This window comes from Agelaius phoeniceus, chromosome 20, assembly GCF_051311805.1.
Source record: "Agelaius phoeniceus isolate bAgePho1 chromosome 20, bAgePho1.hap1, whole genome shotgun sequence".
In the NCBI taxonomy this organism is placed as follows: Eukaryota; Metazoa; Chordata; class Aves; order Passeriformes; family Icteridae; genus Agelaius; species Agelaius phoeniceus.
Window position 1 is genome coordinate 8,324,290 of NC_135284.1, and position 20,863 is coordinate 8,345,152.

Sequence of the window (20,863 nt, forward strand, 5' to 3'; positions counted from 1 at the left end):
CCCATAAACTAGGCTACTGTGGACCTGCTTGAAGATCTGCAGCTGGGCTTCTGTCTCATTGAATCCTCCTGAGTAACTTTTACAGTTAGGTTGCTTGGCTTGATTGCCACAAAGCTTTAATGCTCTGTCTCTGCCTAGTCAGCCAAGGGGTGTGAAGTTAACAGCTGGTTTAAAAACCTGTGGGGAAAGTTCAGTCCCATTTCCTTGGAAATCACACATCTTGTTCCCTCAAGAGTCGAAAACAAAATTCGTGCCTGAAATTTTGTGCCTCCTAAATTCTGCTTTTTGTGTGGTTCAAGTGATCCTTTGATAATTAGAAAATGACTTTTCTTTAATTTGAGGAAATTTTCCAATTTTCATGAACTGTAAAGCCGGGTGGCCTTAAAAAGCTGACAGATGAATTGAGTGAATGACATTATAACCAAAGCAAAATGCTTTTAGCTATGCACCCATTTACTTTCCCTCTTTCTTTGCAGTAACTTTCATTAAGTACAAATAACTAAATACATGTATGGGAGTGGTGTCACAAGATTGTTGTTGCTCTTAAGTTGCCTCTCAGAATGCCTGTGCAGGGGTCACATTCATATTCTTAAAATTACTTCTTGTTTTTCTCTCCCTGAGGGATTGAAAGCCACCTGATAAAAAACCTTTTGATGTTCTAAGATGCCTTAACTGCCATGGGACTTACAGCTCTTTTGCTAGTGGAGTCCTGAGCTCTATCAGCTGCAGATACCAAATTGTGCCAGCTGTTCTCTATTGAGCATCTCATCTTCAGGTCTTTTTTTTTTTTTTTGAGGAAGTTTCAGTTAAGTAGATTGTTTTTCTGCTAAAGCTTAATTTCTTTGTTTCTTATTCTTTGGTGAGATGAGGACAGTGCTGGATTTGTTGCTTGGAATGGGGACAGCTGGGAGATTGCTTTTCCAGCTGAGTGGTATGCTGGACTGTCAGACCTGGAGGAAAGGATATTCTAAAGAACCCCAAAACATCTAGAGAGTCAAAGAAAATCAGAGACACTTAAGCATATATTGACTCTCATTGCAAAATGAGGGTTGTTGGGAGTTGTGTAGTTGTAGTCCTACTGAATCCAGAAGAGTAATGAAACTAATTCCACAGGCTGCTCACAACTGTGCAGAATGCTGTTCTTTTACCATATATCCATTCCTCACCCTTTGTGAGCCATAAATCAGCCCCCTCATCCCTCTTCTGCACCAGATCTTGTTGCATATGTCCTTGACATCCCCTCCCAGAGGCAGCCCAAATCCTGCTCAGGGTTCCAGTAATTGTGGCAAGGGCTTTGGAAGAGCCTGTGAAGTTGTGTAACCTCCAGGAGTTGGTGTGTCCATCAGCAGGGCCAGAGGAGTGAATGCCTGCTAGGTTTGATCAGTTCTGCAGGGCTGTTACAAATCTTGCTGTCTGTGAGTCTTGATTAAAATCAGCCAATGATTGTGGCAGGGATTAGGGAGGCAGATGCATAATGTGATCTTAAGAAAATGCATAAATACCATGTAATGAAAAAAACCCATAAGGGTTTGTCTTCTAGTTAGGAAAGTTTCTCCACCTTTCTGTCTGCTTTTCATTTTCATATGAAGAGGGGCAGTGTTGTCATCTTAATTTTGGTTTGTTTATTGTTTTTAGAAAGTGTGGGTACACTTTCTGCAGCTGCTGGCAGTAAAGGCATTTTCAGTGAATCAGTTTCTTACAGAGGAAAAATGCCCACTCAAAAAGCTACATTAGATGTAGCTGTAAATGGAAGCTGATGTCTTATCCCAAGTCCACAGGCAAATCCTAAATGCTGTCATTGATTAGGCACCTGTGTTACAGGTATATAACAATATCCCAGTTTTGCATTATTTTTCATGTTCTGATAGGTCCTGTCATACTGCAGAGAATGCAAAAGTTTCAGGCCTGAAGAGCTGGCAAACTAAATGTCACAGGGAGGTGGGTTTGCAGGGCATGAAGCAGATGTATGATCTGCACAGGAGGGATGAGATTCTCTTTGAAAAGAAGATACACGTTTTTAAGATGATAAATGTGGTTTTACTAAAAACATTGCTGCTTCAGCTCATTTCACAGCCCATTTGTAATCAGTTGTTCAAACTGATGTTTGTTTTCTTGTGTCAGTGTAGAATTGTGATGCCAGCAGTCCTGGTGATGCACATCCCAGTGTTTCAGGCTTACTGCTGTGCTGGCTCGTGGTGAAGTCATGACACAGCTTCAGCCCTGATCATGCTCTTGCACAAAGGAACACAGATCTCCCTTGCCTTTCCTTCAAGGTAGGCAAGCATATCTCTGTTGTTTGCCCCTGGTTTTGCTGGATGATTCTCAGTAAATCTTAGCAAGAATTGAGTTATGAGAAAGGAAGGCTGCCACCCGAAGCCATCGCTTCTGTTTGCTTTTTAATCTTTTTAATACTGGAAGTGTTCTTACTTCCTCACTCCTTTTGCAGTGACTTTTGCTCAGAGACTAGAACAAGATGTAGGACTGAAATCTTCTCTGTTTGAGTGATGATGTCTTGTTTGTAGCTCCTCTTATTCAGCAGTAGGAGGTGTGTACTTAATAATGTTCTTTGAAAGAGATGAGCTGTCATGGCAAAAGTCAGATCCCTTCTGTTAAATGTTCTGTGAACACATACAGAATAAATAAACCAGGACATAACAGAACTGCTGCATAAGATGACATGCACAGCGCTAGAGAGCTATGGGACCCTTCACACTGGCATTTTACTTTTTCCTTGGTGACTCTGTTGGTCCTTTTTTTCTTGGCAGTTTAGCATTTTATTATCCTCCTGTGAGATTAATAGTATTTTCAACCTCTTCATGCCAAAGAAAGCCTTCTTGGATGTGTCTCTTAATTTGTCATTCATGTTCTTCAGGGAGTGATATTTGCAAAGATTGTAGTGAGGATATAATAATTCTGGTGTAAATTTAAATTTGCTCATTGCTTACATACGTAGATGTGTGCATTTGCTTCTAATACAAGTAAACCCTTGCAATTTCCTGGCAGGTTTCCTGCTTGAGAATCTCTAGTGTAAAGTGGTGGGACTAGGCACTTGTAATAACTTCCTATTTTATGCTTGTCTTATTTTTCTAAATAACTGCCAGGTGTTACAGAGGAGGGCAGGCCTCCAGAACTGCAGAAAACAAAGACTACACCAGCTGTAAACAGACAGACGCTGGATGCTGAGGAGCTGGAGGCTCTTAGAAAGTCTGTGGAGGAGTTTTTCTGCTTTTCCTATGGTGGGTCCTTTAAATTCTTCTAGATTTTTAAATTTTTATTCCATTTGGAAGGAAAAAACTGCATGATCTTAGCCTTCCAACTACACTGCTGTTTTTAGAAACTTTTAGTAGCTGTTTCTGAAAAACACACATGTAGTGGTTCTTTGTGATGTGTTTTGTGGGATGTGATTTGAGATCATTGCACAGTGCACATTAGTGCCAGCAGTATTTGGTTTTCTGAGAAGATTTGCATCCACACTTTGCTTTTGCTCCAGTTCTGTCCAAAGTTACAAAGTTTTGTGAGGGACTCATCCTTTTGCTAACTTCAGCAGTCTCAACATCAAAACAATTCCTCTTTTTTTTCTAGGTAAAGCTTTAGGAAAGTCAACGGCAGTACCTGTGCCATATGAAGAGATTCAGAGGAACCAGTCTGCTGTGATAGTGCAGGGCCTGCCTGAAGGAGTCACATTTAAACATCCATCAAATTATGATGTTTCCACCCTGAAATGGATTTTGGAACACAAATCAGAGATCTCATTTAGTATCAACAGGTTATTTGTTCTTTTTCTTGTGCTTGTCTGTCAAATTTGGTTTTGTACTTAAGTAAAATCTATTTTAATTTTAAATTAAATACACTGCAGACTGTTTCTCTTAAACAGGAATTTTCTCTGTAATGTACACTACCAAGTAATTAACAATGTCTTTGCTAAAACTGAATTTTTCTTCCCATATTTCCACACAGGCCTTTCGTAGAACCAAAGAAACAGATAGGTAAGTTAATGCTTATTCAGACTAAACAGAAAAAGATTGGAACTTGAGTTTAGGTAGCAATAAATGTAGAGCATTTGGTCATGTAAATAAAGTGGCAAACTGTGCAGAAATTTCTGAACTGTGGGTTGCCTTACTTATAAGGAGCCCTTTCCTATATATAACCTTTCATTTATGCATTTGCCAGGAGCAACTCTAATATTAGAGATGAAATTCATTCTGTTTCATTGATCAAATCCATTCTGTTTCATTCTTCATTCTTATACTGAATTTCAATTTAATGTGAATTGAATGGTGTCCTAGGAGAAGGAGAAGTGAATATTGGAAGGATTGCTTTCAGTTTTTAGAAGATGCCAAGACTTTCTAGTGCTTGGGTTCCACTACCCAGCTGATTTTGGCATTTATATTTAATTTTAAAATGTAACTTAATCTTCTGAAGTGGCTAGGTGTTGTAGTTCCTATGAATGCCTCTATATCTGAAAGCCTCTGAGCTAGAGTGAGTATTGTAAAACTCTAGAGAGATTCACTTCTAGCTTAGGAGAAATCCCCTCTCCTCCTCCTTTTATGGTATCATGTTATTTTACTTGCTAAATACAGAAGTGTGGGGATTTGTTTTATGAAAATGATGAAGCAATCTCTGTGGGAATGTGGTCAAAAAGGAAAAATTTAATTTCTTAAGTGAAAGAGCCAGAAGTTGATGCTTCATTAGTAAAATTAGAGATGTGTGCCTATGCTCAGGTTGAGGACTAGAGATGGAATATTACAGAAATTCTGTTAATAATATAGTACTATCAAAATACAAGATAGGTTTTCAGTGTGCTGTGACATTCTAAAGCTGTTTGTGTCTCAGTACAGCTTAATGGGATCTTTCATTATCTGTGAATGAGGAAAATATGCACATATGCTTGTAAAATGTGAACAGGCTTTTGCTTTGTGGAATCAATGTTATATTTTCAATTTGTGTTGAAAGTACATGGAGTACAGGAAATTCAAATATTGTCTTTTAACTTTCAGAAGCTGATGTGACAGCTCCTTCACGTTCAGTTATACCCCCATGTGAAAGGTGAATTTTAAATAATGTAGAATTTTTTAAATCAGCTATCTATTTTCATGTTGTTATCTTTGTCTTAATGTGCTTTTTCTGCCCAGCTGACCTTTGAATAACTTTTGTTTGCTTGGCATTATAAAAAGCATGAAGTTCAGTCTTCTCTTATTTTTGATCATTGTTTGTAAGGAAACTGTTACAAGTTAAACAAATGGCAAAGTTTCTCTTTAGTTTAATTAGCCCAATTCTTAATTCACAGTCTGTTAGTCAGGGATAAGTTTGCCATGTTTTATGGTACAGCAGTGAGGGAGAACAGATGTAATGTTGCTTCCTTCCCCCTCCTCAATTTGAAAAAAGTGATTTTTTTAAAAAATTAGTAAATGAAGATACTGTATCCGTAATATATCAAAAAATTGTTAATGTGACAACAGGGATCAGTTTTCTGTACTTCTGTGTTTGCCTCTCATTAAATGCTAAACATGGTCTGAATATTGGGTATGCCTCCAAAAAATGTAGGAATAGGAGATTGCTGGCAATTCAGTTGTAAAAAATCAGATAAGCCAATATGCAGGGGTTTTTAATTTTATGTTCTTGTTAGAAAAAATTCTGAGAGATTGGTTTTGCTTAACAAGCTATCAAGCTTTAAGAACTTCCCAGAAATCTAAGGTTTGTTTTTAATAATGTCATTCATTTTGATTTGCTTAATTTTATAGTTGTCCTCCTGTTAATGTGAAAACGGAACCAAGCAAGGATTCTGGTATGTTCAAAATTTTGCCTTTATTTGCAGGACAAAAAAAAAAAAAAGAAAAAATAAACCAAAAAACCCACCCAAAACCATGTTCTGTTAGAAGACTGAACTTAAGCAAAAACAAGAAAAAAAAGCTCAAAAAAAAAAAGAAAAGTAGCAAATAGACATCCTTGGTGACACAGAAAAACATCTCTTTCCTTGAAACTGTCCGTTTTTCAGTTGGAGTTTTTATCAAGTATTAAACCCTAGCCAAATGCTTCCATTTCAAGAGGGAAATTACAAAAATTTGTAATGCATTTGTCCTGGTTTAGGGCAAATTTGGAGGAGAATTCCCAAATTAGGGCCCCTCCAGAAAGCAAACCCACATGGCCTCGCCCCCCAACTGGTTTGGGAAGGATTCCTTGGAGAGAAGTGGAAAGAACCTGTTTATTGAACAGGCACAGCACCCCCAGCACACAGAATGAACAATACCAGGTGACACCACTCTAAAAAGAGATGACAAATTCAGAAAGTCTCTCTGGGGGTGGTCACTCTGTTCTCAGTCCCTCCTGTGCTGGGGCAGCTGCTGCAGCCACAAGGGGCAAACTCTCGGTGTTCCCAGGTCCCAGTGTGGAGCAGGTTTGAAATGGTCAGAAAAAGGAAAGGAGAAACAGTCCAGGAAGAAATTTGGACTAATTAGTTTAGTTTAGCTAAACTAGCTAATGAGCAAAGCAAGCAGAAGTGAAGCAAGCAAGAGCGAGAGGGAGCAAAGGAAAAGCAAAAGCAGAAAAAGCAAAAGCTGCAGTCTCTGTGTCCCACCAGGCTGATAAGAAACCCAAAACAAAACTTTCCCTCTTCAGAGCCAGTCTGAAAGGTACAGAACAGAATATCCAACATTAACAGAACATATGAATGGGGATACAAGCATCATAACATCACCCTAGGACAGCATTGTAGACTAAATTTATCTTTATGTAATTTAGAGAAGAATTTATTTGTTAATATTCCTAAAACATTGAAAATAACAAAATGACCATTTTCCAGCTAAAATAGAAATAAAAAGTTCATAAATAACAAGATGTGTTCTTTGTTATTTAAAGATTGCCAGATCATTGCTAAGTTGCTCTGCAGGTAGCAGATGATTGCCCAAGGCATTGTGATCTGTGGCAGAGTGATGCTGAGGTGTGTGCTGGGAGATAACAGCATGGGTAATCCCACTAAAGCCAGCCAGACAGCTGGTGTGCTGGGAGATAAACTGCTGCCTTTCCCTTTTGCTGGGTTCAGCTGCACTGCTCAATTTCTTCTTAGAATTAAGTTTTCATATGTAGTTCAGCTTTTTGCTCTTGTTATTTGTGCTTCACAACTTGAAATTTGTGGTTTAGGCACCCTCCATTTTTACATACACAAAGCATTAACATGAACTTTTTGCTAAGTCAGTCCCAGACTATTTCCTGCACTTCTTAGGCATTTTAAGTAATTCTCACAGAAGAATGAACAGGAGCTTTCCCAGGTCTTTTAGCACAATGTGTGATAAAATATATTTTTTTCCTGTGGTAGCATGCAAAGAGGAAAGAGCCCATTTAAAAAATATTCTTCAGATCTGAGACAGCATCTTCAGGGAAGCCCAGTTTGTTGGGAGGTATTTAATCCTAGATTATTTCTGGGGTTGACCAAACTGAAACATAAGAAACCAGCAGGTCACTTTGTTGCCATTGTTTTAGCTCAACAAATGTGTAATGTTTTGTATTTTTTTCCTTTTTCTTTCTTTTTTTTTTTTAATAGAGACCAATGAGGATCATGGTGAGTGCTTTTTTTTGTTTGTTTGTTTTAAGAATCTGCTTATTATTGGTTTCCATATTTGATTCCTTTGTTGCTTCTACAGGAATTTCTTCCAAATTGTCAACAGTAACAATGAAACAGGAAAGAGATGATCCTAACTACTATCAGTTTAATACTCCAGGTAATGATACTAATTTTCATATGTGTTTATCTCATGAAAGGATTGGTTGCCTAAGTGTTGATCCCTCCATGCCTCTCTTTTTAGTAATTTTTGGTCATTAAACATGCAGTTATTTAGCTCTGTTAGGATACAGCATTTCCTATTGTGACTGCGGTCACAAGGATTTTCAGGATGAAGAAGAGATGAGAATGTTGACTCCATGATCAGAAGGCTTGATTTATTATTTTATGATATATGTTACATTAAGACTATACTAAAAAGAAATAGAAAGGAAAAGGTTTCTTCAGAAGCTAGCTAAGGTAAGAATAGAAAAGAACGAATAACAAAGATCTGTGTCTCAGACAGAGAGCAAGAGCCAGCTCTGCCATGAGTGGTCAGGAAATCCAAACACCCACAGGAGACCAATCATGGGTCTACCTGTTGCATTCCACAGCAGCAGATAACCATTGTTTATTTTGGTTGCTGAAACTGCAGCTTCTCACAAGGAAAATCCTAAGAAAGGATTTTTCATGAAAGATGTCTGCGACATCCTATCATGTAAGTTTTAGGAGGAATACCAAAAGACCTAAAGAACAACTTCATCCCAAAGCCATGTGTGTGTGTTTGGTCTGAAGAAGTTTTGAAATTGCTTGATGTATTTTTCTGGGGGTACAGTGTGCAGACTATAATTCAATGACTTTGTTAAATGGGAAATAAACCTTTCTAGTGATGCTATCTAGAGCAATGCTTGAATTTTTTCTTTAAAGTTTCAGTAACTTTTATACACTGTATATCATACAGTCAGCCATTCTATGATTCTGTGACTGAAGTGTATCAATCACTTCCTTTGTAGGAATGACCAGTATGTGTCAAAATTGTATTGAAAGGTTTATTTATGTGGACAAAGCAAAACAATATTCATGAGGCCCATGGCTCAGCCTCCATGTATGTTTTAAGTTTTCTCCCAGTTGTTTTGCCTCACCTCTATGTATCTGGTTTGCACATTGACCTCAGCTAGGAGAAAACGGAAATTGTTTTTTCTTTATGTTGGCATGAACGGTAATTAAGAAATTGTGACTATAAATGGCAATATAAAATAAGTAAAACGTTAAATTTATAATTTTAACCTATGTGTACTTGTCATTAGGTTAATTGAGTAATACAGAGAAACAAGGGCAAGCTGCCACACATCTCTCAATGACAGTTACATGTTCAACAGTGAAGTGCAAACAGCACATCCCTTAATTTTGTAATATTATATATTATTGAGATAACATTTTGTGTGTGTTCAGACATGAGGATTCTCGAGACTATTTGCTAATGTGCTTTAATAACTAACTATGGGGATCTGGAATCAATATTTTCATCCTGGCATATCTCAAGAAATATAAGAGCATCATTCAGAGAGACCTCAACCATGGCATAGCAAAGTGTCACCCTTTGAGTGCAGAACTGGAGTGGTGTTAGGATTATCTGCTCTTCATATGTGTACATTGCCTGGCCTTGGAGTTTTACAGGCTAGGCAAATTAGTGGTTTACAGGCATGATTTAGTAGTGTAGTAAAAGTAGATAGTGGTGTGAAGACAACCTAATCATTGTTCATTCCAATGCCAAGTCTTCCCATTCTTTTGCTTTTTATCCCCATTGTGGTTTTCCATTTCATGCATACAAATGATGTCAGAATTTGGCCAATAGCCCACAATGAAACTCAATGCCATCTGAGGAGAGTCTGCCCTGAAATTGCTTCTTTACAAAATAGTGTCCATTGCACTGCATCTGAGAAATCCAAGTCATGCCATATGCTTCCAGAGTGAAGTCTAAGCACATTTGACAGGGGGGGATTTCTGTTGTCTTTCAAAGAACTCTAAATTTAAATCTTCTGATTGAGGGAGAGAAATATATATCTCTTTCTTTCTGATAAAGTGGTGCTGTTAGTGTTCAAAAACACATAATCACATAAGTGATTATATGCAGTGATTTTATTGAAGAGCTCTGGGAATCGGGGTGATTTCCACCCAAATCTGATTCCAACCATACATAACTTTCATGTTAATTATTAAACTTATATTGTTCTATTATATACACAGATTTCAGCTAAACATAGCCTCCTTTAAATTTCCAACATCGTTTCTCACGATTCTTCTTATGGTTCTATAATAATTATATTTAATTACTAAACAATCATCTCATCTAACAATTATATCTTTTATCATACTGCTTACGCAGATGCAGTGATCTGAGAAAACACAAAGCCCAATATTTTCAAAGATTATTTTGTACATTTTCCAGGGCCCCACTATCAGTGCTTGAGGGATGACTCCCCCTCTCTGCCTGGCATTTAAAACAAGACAGAGTATATTTGTAAAAGTGATGGGGTGCTGTGAGCTAAAAGATGTTTTCACTTTCATGTCAAGTCATGCTGACTAGACAAGTAAAGCAGCTTCCCCTTCATTCTCTTTGTAGCTATCACTCTGATTCAAGCCAAAGGTTGTCCAGACTATAGAGCTATAAATTCTGGAGGCACATAGGTGTTTGTGTGTGGGTGGTGGTGCTGTCCAAGAAGTGAACCTTTAAAAATTGCTTATTCTAAGGGGTGTTCCTGAGGAATGACATAGTCTGCCCCAGCATTGCCTTTGGAGAGATGCTACAAAATAAAGAAAACAGATAAGGTAATACATTTTGCTAAAAATAAGCTACAGCAAAAGCCAGGCTTATCCATTTCTGAGAAGAAACAGCTTAAGTATTAGGGAACAGAAATCTGCTTGGGCTTCCTGGAGAAAGTGATTCACTGATAAAATTTAATGGTTGTATTTTTGTTCTAAGTGCTTCCTTTCAAAGATCTGTAATGCTGATCAACGTGCCATGTGCCTGGGTGGCACACTAACTCTTCCTGTTAATCAAAGAGGGAAATTCTTTTCATCTGGTTACCACTGTACTTGATTTTTGCTTTCCTTGGTTATGTCATATCTGTGTATTTCTGCCTGTTGTGTGCATTAATGCAGTAAAGTGGAAATGTATCTGGTTTTATTAATATTTCTTGTTGGTGGAACTCTTTTAAATTTAATTTTCTAGTCCTTACTAAATTAGGATAGCAGAATCTATTGTTTGACATGTTTTAATTTCTGAAACAACTTTTTCATACTGCTTTTTTCCTCTGTCCAAACCTCATAATATGGAAAAAATGTTCAAGTTTTATGAAATAATCTGTGTTGGTCACTTTTGAAAAAAAATCTAATGGTTTTACTACATGTATTGTAGTTTTTATCAGTATTACAGATAAAAGGACTGAGTTCTCTGTGCTTAATCCCAAAGGCTGTAAATCTACTAATTTTATCTTTTTAACTAGAGAAATATTCAAGTTTAAATGCATGAAAGACTATTAGTTTTCCTTTTTTACTGCTGTCACAGCATGTATTTGGCACAAAGATAAAGCAATTCAGAGAATACTTCAGAATATGGGGTTAAAACAATCCTGTCAGGATTTCTGAATTAAGGAATAAATGCAAAGCTGTGCATATTTTGAGATATTTGGTTGTAGTGGGATGCATACTTTTTTGTGTCAGTGCCTTGTGAGTAATAATAATTGCATGTTCACAGGAGTTCTTAGGAAATGCCAAACCTGACTGGGTGCATCTGCTGAATATGCTGCTTTAAATAAAAGCAAATTTAGTCCATGGAGACATTTTCAGCACACACAGGGGGTTGTGTTCTATTTCCACTCCCCCTAACAGCTGCAGATCCCACTATTGGTATGAGAATTCTTTCTGAGAGGTGAGGCCTGGAGGACCACCAGTGTCTCTGGCTCCTTTTCCTCCTCGTTTTTCCCCATCTTTGGACTATGATCCAGGCTGTGCCAACATCAGTCTTTGTGGAGCTGTGTTAGGAACAAAATCAGGGAGCTCCTCTGAAGTAAACAGGTTAAAAAAAAAGGGGGGAGGTGGGGGGAAACACCTTCCTCCAGCAAAGAAAAGTGGCAGGAGCAGATCTAAGCTGAAAGAAATGTGTTTCAAGCAAAGAACTTTGCATAGGTTCCTCACTTGAAATGCTGTTCATCTTTAATCTCTTTGAAAATCTGAATAATCAAATGAGGCAGAGCTGTTCAAGTTAGCATTATTGTAACCATCTAATTACCACTATTTTCTTTAATACTTAGATATTCACTTATTTGATAGTGTGTATGTACTTTCAGTTGAGTGAAATACTGAAGAAGTCTGATTGTGACAATAGTCTGTCGGGTCGGCGGAGGAAGAACAGCACTCAATATGAGTGATCAGCAAATCCCAAAGTTTATTGATAGCTCACACATATTTATATTGGTGTTCATGAAGCTTATACATAGTACAAAGCTGAGCTCATTATTGGTTAAACACACATACATCAACCACACCTACTTCTATACTCTAATAATTATTTTGTTTCTACATCTACATTCCTGTGGCTATTCTACCCAAGGCTATCTTCATTTTTCTGGCAAAAGATTCACTCCTCCATCTTCATGTTGCAGCAAGGTCACCATGACTCTTGTCAGGGATTGGACACTGATTACTTAATCCCCAGCTTGTTTCCTCAAAACTTATCCAACAGCATCATGTCAAAGTGACCTTTCTCAGCTAGCCAATTATCCAAAAGCTCTCCACAATAGTCTTTTCTGTATTTTCTTTCTTAGTGTGCAGATGCAATAGAGTTTAGAATATTCCATTGCCTTATGAATTAACAGTAGCTTTTCTCTTGTGGAACTATTAATACTCTTGCTGATACATTTATGAACATATCTCTAAACAACTGGAATTTCTGGTCACCTGTATGAGCTTCTGCAGATTGCTTTTGCAAATGCACACAGAATTTGTGGGATTTGCACAGAACAATTAGTCCAAATGAGTTCCAGTTACTCCTGTTTGCCACACATAGCAGGGTTTCCATCCCTCTGCTGTTTCTGTGGTGCAGAATGGCCTCTTGCTCAGTGTGGTGTTGTTTGTGCTGTAAGCAGCTCACCCTTCTAGCACAGCTGCAGGAGAGCCACAGCAGTAAGCAGCAGGGTTTTAGGAGTGTTCATTTATTTAGTGTTAATAAACACTAAATAAACACAAATAAACATAAATAAATTAACACTAAATAACCACAAATAATTTAGGAGTGTTAATAACAGGTTAAGTGTAGTTTCTGTGCTGCTTTCTGCACCAGTCTTTTTTAGCCAGTCTGTTGTCTTCAAAAGAACTGTTGTAATGAAAAGTAAACAGCCTTGGAATGTCATAAATTACTTTAATCCCTGTGAATCTATGTGTTAAATGTAGATAGGAATGTTGAGGTCAAAGAATACTCCTTAGGAATATTAGCTTTAATGAACAGGAAAAAGATCTAGTGATTAAAGTGTCCTTGAAGAAAGGCAGAACCATCAACATTTCTTTTTTAAAAATTAGTTTATTAGTTGAAACCTGCTGTTCAGCATGAGTCTCTTGACTGTTCAGTCGTCTAAGAAATGCACCATGCTGCCACTAACCCCATTTTTATTCTGTTGAACCAAGTAAGTAAGGATTTATAAATATTTAATATTTAACAGAGTCTTTCCAAAGTTTAACATTACAGAAAGTATGAAGTGAGCACATAATATAGGAAATTAGAAGTTATTTGGTAAATTCCTGTATGGGCTGGAAGTATGTGTTAGTTGTGAGACACCCTTAAAAACTGTTCTCTCTGTTCTCAAGCAGGCCCTTCCAAAACACCAGAGGTAGATGAAAACATTGCTCCTGGAAAAAGTTACACAGGTAGATCTTTTACTTGTATTTTTTCCTCACATCTGTTTTAGAAATTGAGTATGTAAGTTTTGATTGTCACAGCTTTGCTACTTGATTTGCCAAAAAAACTGAGGGTATTGGAACTTAAACATGAATAGAAATGAAAATTACTATTACTTTAATTTCCAGCTGTCTGAGTAGACAGACATGTAGATGGAAACTTAATTTCTTCCTTTTCTAAATTCAAAGAGGAGCATCAGGTTGATCACTCTAAAGCACAAGTTTTTTGTGTAAATTGGTATGTTTCTCAAGAAATTCAGTCTGTTTTATAATGACTTATAGACTTTAATAAAACTCAGCTTTATAAATTGTAAGTGCAACTTAACTATGTTTTTCAGGTCAGTGTGAGGTGAATGAGCACATAAATAAATAAATAAATAGAAAGTCAGTGTTAGTCAAAGCAGTACCTTGGCAAAACTCTGTAATAGCTGAAATGCCTTTACAAAAAATGGTGCAATTTTTTTCAACAGTTTACAGTTTACATTAAAAATATTGGATTGCCTATTTGCAAAGACTAGAAAATATCAACCTGCATTTAACACTATGAATTTCATAGTAAGGTCAGAATGTTCCTGCTGCCATAAATTTCTAAGATGAGGAAAAGGTGTTCTCAGTCTTGTTCACATGAACAAAATAATTCTGGAATTTCTGCAGTAAAAATCCTTACTTTGAATAGTAAGGATTAAAAATTGCTAAACATTCCTTATGTATTTTGACTCTGGTATCTTTTTACTTTATATTTGTAAAGGAAACCATCAGCATGGTATAATACTTAAGCATAGAGAGATCTAAAGGAAAATACTCTTCAAAATGTATAAGTGCAGCTTTACTCTCCTGGAATAACTAAAATATGTTCCTTCATGCACTGCTGCTTAATTTTGATAGAGTTTCTGATACAATTAGCTTGCCTTTGTTTAACTGTAGTGCAGTTAAGTACAAATTGCTCTTTCTCACAGTGAGTGTTGATTGGCTAATCCTGCTTGTGTTGTTGGGGCACTCTGCCCCAACTAAAGCATTGTGATCATGAATTTCCCTGCCATGTTTGATTGTTGGCCTTGCAGCCTGTTCTGGAAATCATCATAGTGCAGAAACCATGAGTCTGTAGAGCTGGTAAAAAAATCCCTAATCTGTGGGGTCAGGCAGCCTTTGTTTGTATTTTCAGTAATCCTGGGTAACAGAAGGTGATTTATGACTGTATTAACCCTAGAAAGCCAGGATGATGGAATTCCCTTCAGTCCTAGCAGCAGCTCTGCAGTGTAGCATGTGCAGTTTAGCAAGTGTAATATTCCCCTCCTTGCCTTTGGAATTGCTCAGAGGCTCATGGTAAAATATCTTTGCTTCTATTTTTGTTGCGTGCTGTGAGTGCAGGGGCTTCCTTGACAATGTAGTTCAGATGCAGAGGCATGGAGTGTTTGGTTGAGAATCCTGTCCTTGTTCATCATTCAGCAGTCCTGCTTTTCCCTTTCAGAGGCCTCCCAGAATGACTCATCAGACACAAGTGAGGATTCTGAGGCTGAGTTCAGTAATGAAGGTCAGTTCCCCACATCATTGATTTCAGACATTTTTCTATCCAAAATGTGTTTTCCAAAGCCTGCATTACTTGGCAGTGAATGAAGAGAATTGTGTGCTGGTGTTGAGTGTAGTTTGTTTTGTGCACTGCTTGGTAAATGAGCCTGGTGGCAGATTTGACCTGTTTGATGAATTTCATTGGTTCCTGTTGGTTTTACACTGCTTTGAAAGTGGGTTCACAACATTTGAACTCTTCAATACAAAACATTGGTACTGTGTTTTGAGACCTATGGTATAATCTATATGGTATGATATTACTTCCAGTTAGATAACAAAGGTATTCCCTATCTGCACAATTTATTCTGTGATTCCTTTTGCTCTTTCAATGGGGTTTTTACAATCATGCAATGCCCAGTCATGTTTCAGAAGGCAATGTTGTTTTCCTTAGGAAGTACAGAAGCAGCTTTGTTTTTTGCTCTCTTGTGTTTTGCACACAGATGTGCTTTTGAAGGAACAAGTTGTTCCTTCACAGTAGGAACAGGAGCTTTCTGAAGTTACTCAGTTAAGTAATTTATTGCCAGATTTGGTTCCCTGATAAGTACAGTTCCTTCATTCTGTTAGAGTTTTAAATTAATGGCAGTTCCAGTGCTGCACTCGAGTTTTCTGGACATAAAACTAGTTTGGTTTTTTTTTTTTCTTTCTTAAAGATGATGTTGATGTTGGTGATGATAATGATGATGATGACGAGTACATGCCCCCTGAAGAGAGCTTGAGGAGCCCCAGTTCAGCTCCTGAAGCTGCCAATACTGGGAGAAGAAATGCTGAAGAATTCAGTTTTGGTAAGATGAAAATTAAAAATTATTTTGTCTCCCTGCTGTGTTTTCTGAAAAAGTTTTGGGTGGTTTTGTGGTGCCAAAAAGTTCAGTATTATGGCAAATATAACTGTCATATCAACTGATCAATTAGAACCTTTTTGTCAGAATTAAGCTAAATAATAAACATTTTTGGAATTTCATTTAGTAGCCATGGGCTCTGTGCAGATGTATTGCAGCTGTATAATCATCACTGTTGGCTACCTTGGTTGTTTTTTGTTATTTGATGTGATGACATAAATAGACACACAGAGAGTTGGGATTTTCTGGTTGTGTTCTTTCCTGATCCCTCATGTTGGCTTCTCCACAGAACCACATCCATGCACTTCAGTTTAGTCTGGTTAAAGATGCTTCACCTCAGATGTTTTGTGATCCTATACCTCTCCCTTATTCTGTGGTTTGGTTTGAGTTGGCTTATGGGCACATTAATCTGTCTGCTTTTATTAGGTTCTGTGCAGTCAGAAATGTCTTTATAAATTTGAAGACAGGCACCAGAGTTCTGATGGCAGTGAAAGAACAGATGTGGAAATTCAGTTATAGCCTGTGAGATGTGAATGTTTTTTGTGAGGATAAATGTTATGAAGCCAAGTGATGCAGAGTCCCCAGGCAGGTGCAAAGGAGAGTTGTTTATTGCAAAAAGCAGGCCCTTTTTAAGCAGGTAGCCCATAATGTGTTACATTCCATTTTAGTAGATCCCATACAATCCAACCAACCACGCTAAACCCTGATGTGAGCACATCATGGTTATATAATTTGTTTTTCTGCTTCCAGTGCAGCTGTGTCATGTGCCCATAGTCTTTTTCTGCTTAGCTGAAGTAACAGGCCTCAGCCATGATTTTACAAGGGTAACAAGGCCATTGTTTCATAAGGTTTTACCAAGATGGTTTAGATGCAAAGGCATGGAGTGTTTGGTTGAAAATCTTTTCCATGTCCATCATTCAACTGTCCTGGTTTTCCCTTTCAGAGACCTCCCACCATGACATGTCAGAAATAAGTGAGAAACCTGAGGTTGAGGTCACCATTGAAGGTCAGTACCATGGGTCCTGAATTTCAGTTGGTTGGGTATTTTTCTATCCAGAATGTGTTTTCCAGAATGCTTTCCAAAGCATTACTTGGCACTGAATGAAGAGAATTGTGTGCTGGTGTTGAGTGTAGTTTGGATTGTGCACTGCTTGGTAAACAAACCTGGTAGAGAAGTTTTCAAAAACCACAATATACTGAAGCAGATTGGACTTGGTGGGCTGCTTTTGAATGATTCCTGACAGCAATTTGTATCTTTGGAGTAATTTTTAGGTGTTGGTAATGAAAAATATTCATTGAGCAGACAAGATGTTAAAACATTCCTTCATTCTGGAGAACACATTGCTTTATAAATACACTGTAGTTAGATGTAACATTTGGAGTTAACAAATGCTTCAGGGAAGAATGGTACCAGAGCAGAAAGGCAGTGTTGCAGGTGGTGTAAGCAGAGCCTCAGGGTGTCTGTCTGATATTGGTAACTGTGAGATCCAAACCTTTGCAGGGAGCAGCTCCCTTTGTCATCCAAGTGGCTCTAAAGCTGCCAAGCAGTGTCCCTGCAGTTCCCCTGCTAGGATGTTGGTAGAGGTGATCTGTGTTTCTTGTACTTGTGCATGAGTGTCCTGGCACTGCTTTAAAACACTGCTGAGATTGGCTTTTGCAGTGCTTGCTTGGGGAATTAGATTAGGAGCAGCCAATCAGCAACTTAGAAAGTAGGCAGGGCATTTGTGAGAAAGTGGACACTTCTGGCATTACTTTCTGTGTTTTACAATGCAGCATGGAAATAACTCCACCATTACCTTGACAGAAAAGTTTATATGAGAAGAGTCATTCAGTTCTGCTTATATGTAAAGGCCTTTAGCACAAAAGTAAAAAACAATATTTTCCTTTTTTTTTGTTTTTTTATAGAAGATGATGATGACTACCTACCACCTGACAAGAGACAGAAGAGCACCAAGTCGGGTAATGAAGGGGCCAGTGCTGGGAGAAGAAATAGAGAAGACTCCAATTCTGGTAAGATGAAAATGAAAGATTGTTTTATTTCCCTGCTTTGTTTTATGAAAAGGGTTTGGGTGATTTTTTGCTGAAAAAAAAAATCTATATATTGCAAAGATTACTGTCACATTAACTGATTATTTAGAACCTTTTTGACAGAATTACAGAAGCTAAAAAATTAAAATAGACGAGCACTTTTGGAATTTCATTTAAGAGGCATGGGATCTATGTAGATGTCTTGCAGCAGTCAGATGTCATCATCCTAGGCTACCTCTGTTGGTTTTCATTATTTGACATGATGATGTAAATAGACAGATAGAAAGTTGGGATTGTCTGGTTATGTTCTTTCCTGATCCCTTCTGTTGGGTTCTCACAGAAATGCATAGATGCCCTTCAGTTTAGTCTGGTTAAAGATGCTTTACCTGGGATTTTTTTGTGATCCTGTACCTCTCCTTTGTTCTGTGGTTTGGTTTGGTTTGCCTTATGGGCACATTAATCTGTCTGCTTTTATTAGATTCTCTGCAGTCTGGAGTATGTTTTTTACTTTATATTTTTGAAGGCAGCTCCCAGAGTTCTGATGGCAGTACAGGAACCTATGTGGAAATACATCTCAAATACATTTGAGATGTGAAGTGTTTTTTATGAGGATACATTAACATCACTGGAGATTTTTTCACGGATATATTTGGAAAGATAGCGCCTAATTGAAACTGTACATCTTCTCCAAGCATTCTCTTTTCATTTTCACCTAGTTGGCTTTTATGATTTTTGTTTTGTTTTACTTTTCATTTCTTTCATTGCTTTAAAACACAGTAGTGTTCCAAGGAATGTGGGGCCCTCTCTGGAATGGAAAGATGACTCCCTTCCTCCAAAGTTTTAATGACTTTGAAATACCTGGCTTCCCTGTAAAGGAATGGGAAAATGAATAACAGTTTTTTACTAGTCTGTGTATGATAGATGAGTAATGCAATTGACTCTCACAATTAAAGGCAAATATCCTGTATATATGTTAGGAGCAGTTTTATAGATTTATAGGTACGTTTTACCCTCCCTTGTGTTGTTATCGGGGCTGGCTTGGGTTTGGGACATTTGGGAGGGTCACTCGTTCCTGTGGCAGCACCTGAGCTCCAATCAAGGTGTCAGGCAGTGATCTCCAGCACTGGGCAGGGAAGGAGGAGTCAATGGACAGAAGTTTGGGAGGGGTTAAAGGGTTAAAAGGTGAAACCTCTATTGTGTGGGTGAGCAGATGATGGGAAAGATCCTTTACTCCTGGCACCATAATATTTTCTCTATTCACTCTTCTGCTGTGTTTTTGATAAGGTTTAATAAACCTTCTTAATTTTTGGAAGTGAGTAGCATTTCTCACACATGTATATATCTCTATCTATCTGTCTATTGATATCTATATAACAAGATGAAAGAAACAAGCCCATCAACATCAGCAACAAGCCAAAAGAAAAAGCGCATTGAGGGCGTTTTCCTGCCCGGGCAGCGATGCCCGCTGCGGTTCCACCCACAGCCAGCAGAGGGCACTCCTGGCACCTGTGGCGGCTGCAGTGCCCGCCCGCGGCTGCAGGGGGCGCTGTGCCCCAGGAGCGGGGCTCCCTGCGGGCAATGGCTCCCGTGAGGGGGGACACGAGTCAACGCCCCCAGGCCCCTGTAAGAGACGCCTGAAGTTTGCCTCATTTGCCTCATTTGCATCACAAGGACAGAGACCGTGACCCTGAGGAGCCTGGCTGGAGGTGTGGCCTGGCTGAGGTGGATGCTCGCCGAGGGATTGTTGGCAGCTGTGTTTGCAGAGCCGCCACAGGGCACTGCTGCGAGCAGGGCCTGGCAAGGGGCAGCTCGCCATGTGTGCTTACACCTGCTTCATGACAATAGCCCGTGAATTACCTCTTGGCCAAATGAACTTTCTGGGGTAACTCTGGTGGTCCCCCATGGAAAATCCTTCATCTGTTTCACGACCACTGTGACGAACAGAGATTGAAGTCCCCTCCCAAGGACTGAGACTGAGCCCCCTATAATCCTAACACAGCGGGGGCTGGCCTGACTGAAGCGAGATGTTTGCTACATGTTGCCTGCAGTTGTGGTCGTTGGACCAAGAACAAAACTGCTCTCACTCAGTGCTGAGAACATGACCTGTTCTCCCTTGGCACCTTCAATACACCTATTCTGTATAATTCTTCATTGTACCTGTTCCCCCTCAGTGGTTTCAATAGAATTATTCTCCAGTGTCTTTTACCTGTTCCCTCCTCAGCAGAGGACTATAATAGACCCCTGAGTTAACCAAGACTTTGAGATTCTCCCTGACGTGACAAGGCGGGTCTATTGGCTGGACCATGAGTATCCCGTCTCCACCTTGGTAGCTGTACACTTTCCCCTCTTTCTCTCTCTCTCTATTCTTTATCTCCTTTTCTAATCCTTCTATCACATTTGCTGTGGGCACTCAATAAAAGGTGCATTTGTTTTGATTAATACTGAAATCGCCTGTGTTGTTTTTTGCAGTCTGAGTTAAGTTAACAAACCATCACTGTACTAGTGGAACATGACAGCACCCATGCAAGGTGATCAGTCTTTGCCACTGCATTAACCCTACAAAGCCAAAACGATGGGATTTCCTTCAGTCAGAACACCAACTCTGCAGTGTAGCATGTGCAGTTCAGCAAGTGTGATCTTCACCTCCTTGCCTGTGTCTGGAATGGCAGCTGGTGCATGCTAAAGGAAGCAGTGCTTTATCCCCATGTCACACTACTGTGCAAGAAAAGGCCTGGAGGAAGCCCTGCTCCAGCTCAAGCAGCCCCTCCATGCAGTGGCTCCAGGGGAAAAGATGGGAAGGGACATCTTCCCCAGGCACCCACAGGGACCATGCTGGTCCTTCATGGAGCTGGTGAATCTTAGTGCAGCAGCCAGGATTATCTCTCCTGCAAGCAGCAGGCTGACAAGATGGCAGCAGGCAGAGCTCCATGGCAGTGGTTAAAAATGC

General features: G+C 38.8%; 1 protein-coding gene across 6 annotated transcripts in view; it reads left to right on the forward strand.

Annotated features, from left to right (window-relative positions):
* Positions 1-20,863, forward strand: part of GTF2I (general transcription factor IIi) — a 72,893-nt gene that overhangs the window by 15,629 nt on the left and 36,401 nt on the right. For 4 of the 6 annotated variants that reach the window (XM_077188562.1, XM_077188557.1, XM_054646931.2 and 1 more), the window contains exons 4-15: positions 3,102-3,236; positions 3,583-3,766; positions 3,958-3,986; positions 4,998-5,046; positions 5,742-5,785; positions 7,538-7,555; positions 7,638-7,715; positions 13,397-13,456; positions 14,955-15,017; positions 15,703-15,834; positions 16,832-16,894; positions 17,794-17,898. In XM_077188562.1, the coding sequence (XP_077044677.1) occupies positions 3,102-3,236; positions 3,583-3,766; positions 3,958-3,986; positions 4,998-5,046; positions 5,742-5,785; positions 7,538-7,555; positions 7,638-7,715; positions 13,397-13,456; positions 14,955-15,017; positions 15,703-15,834; positions 16,832-16,894; positions 17,794-17,898 (960 nt within the window). The remainder of the gene's footprint in view (positions 1-3,101; positions 3,237-3,582; positions 3,767-3,957; positions 3,987-4,997; positions 5,047-5,741; positions 5,786-7,537; positions 7,556-7,637; positions 7,716-13,396; positions 13,457-14,954; positions 15,018-15,702; positions 15,835-16,831; positions 16,895-17,793; positions 17,899-20,863) is intronic. The other 2 variants (XM_077188560.1, XM_077188559.1) reach the window with 2 other exon arrangements.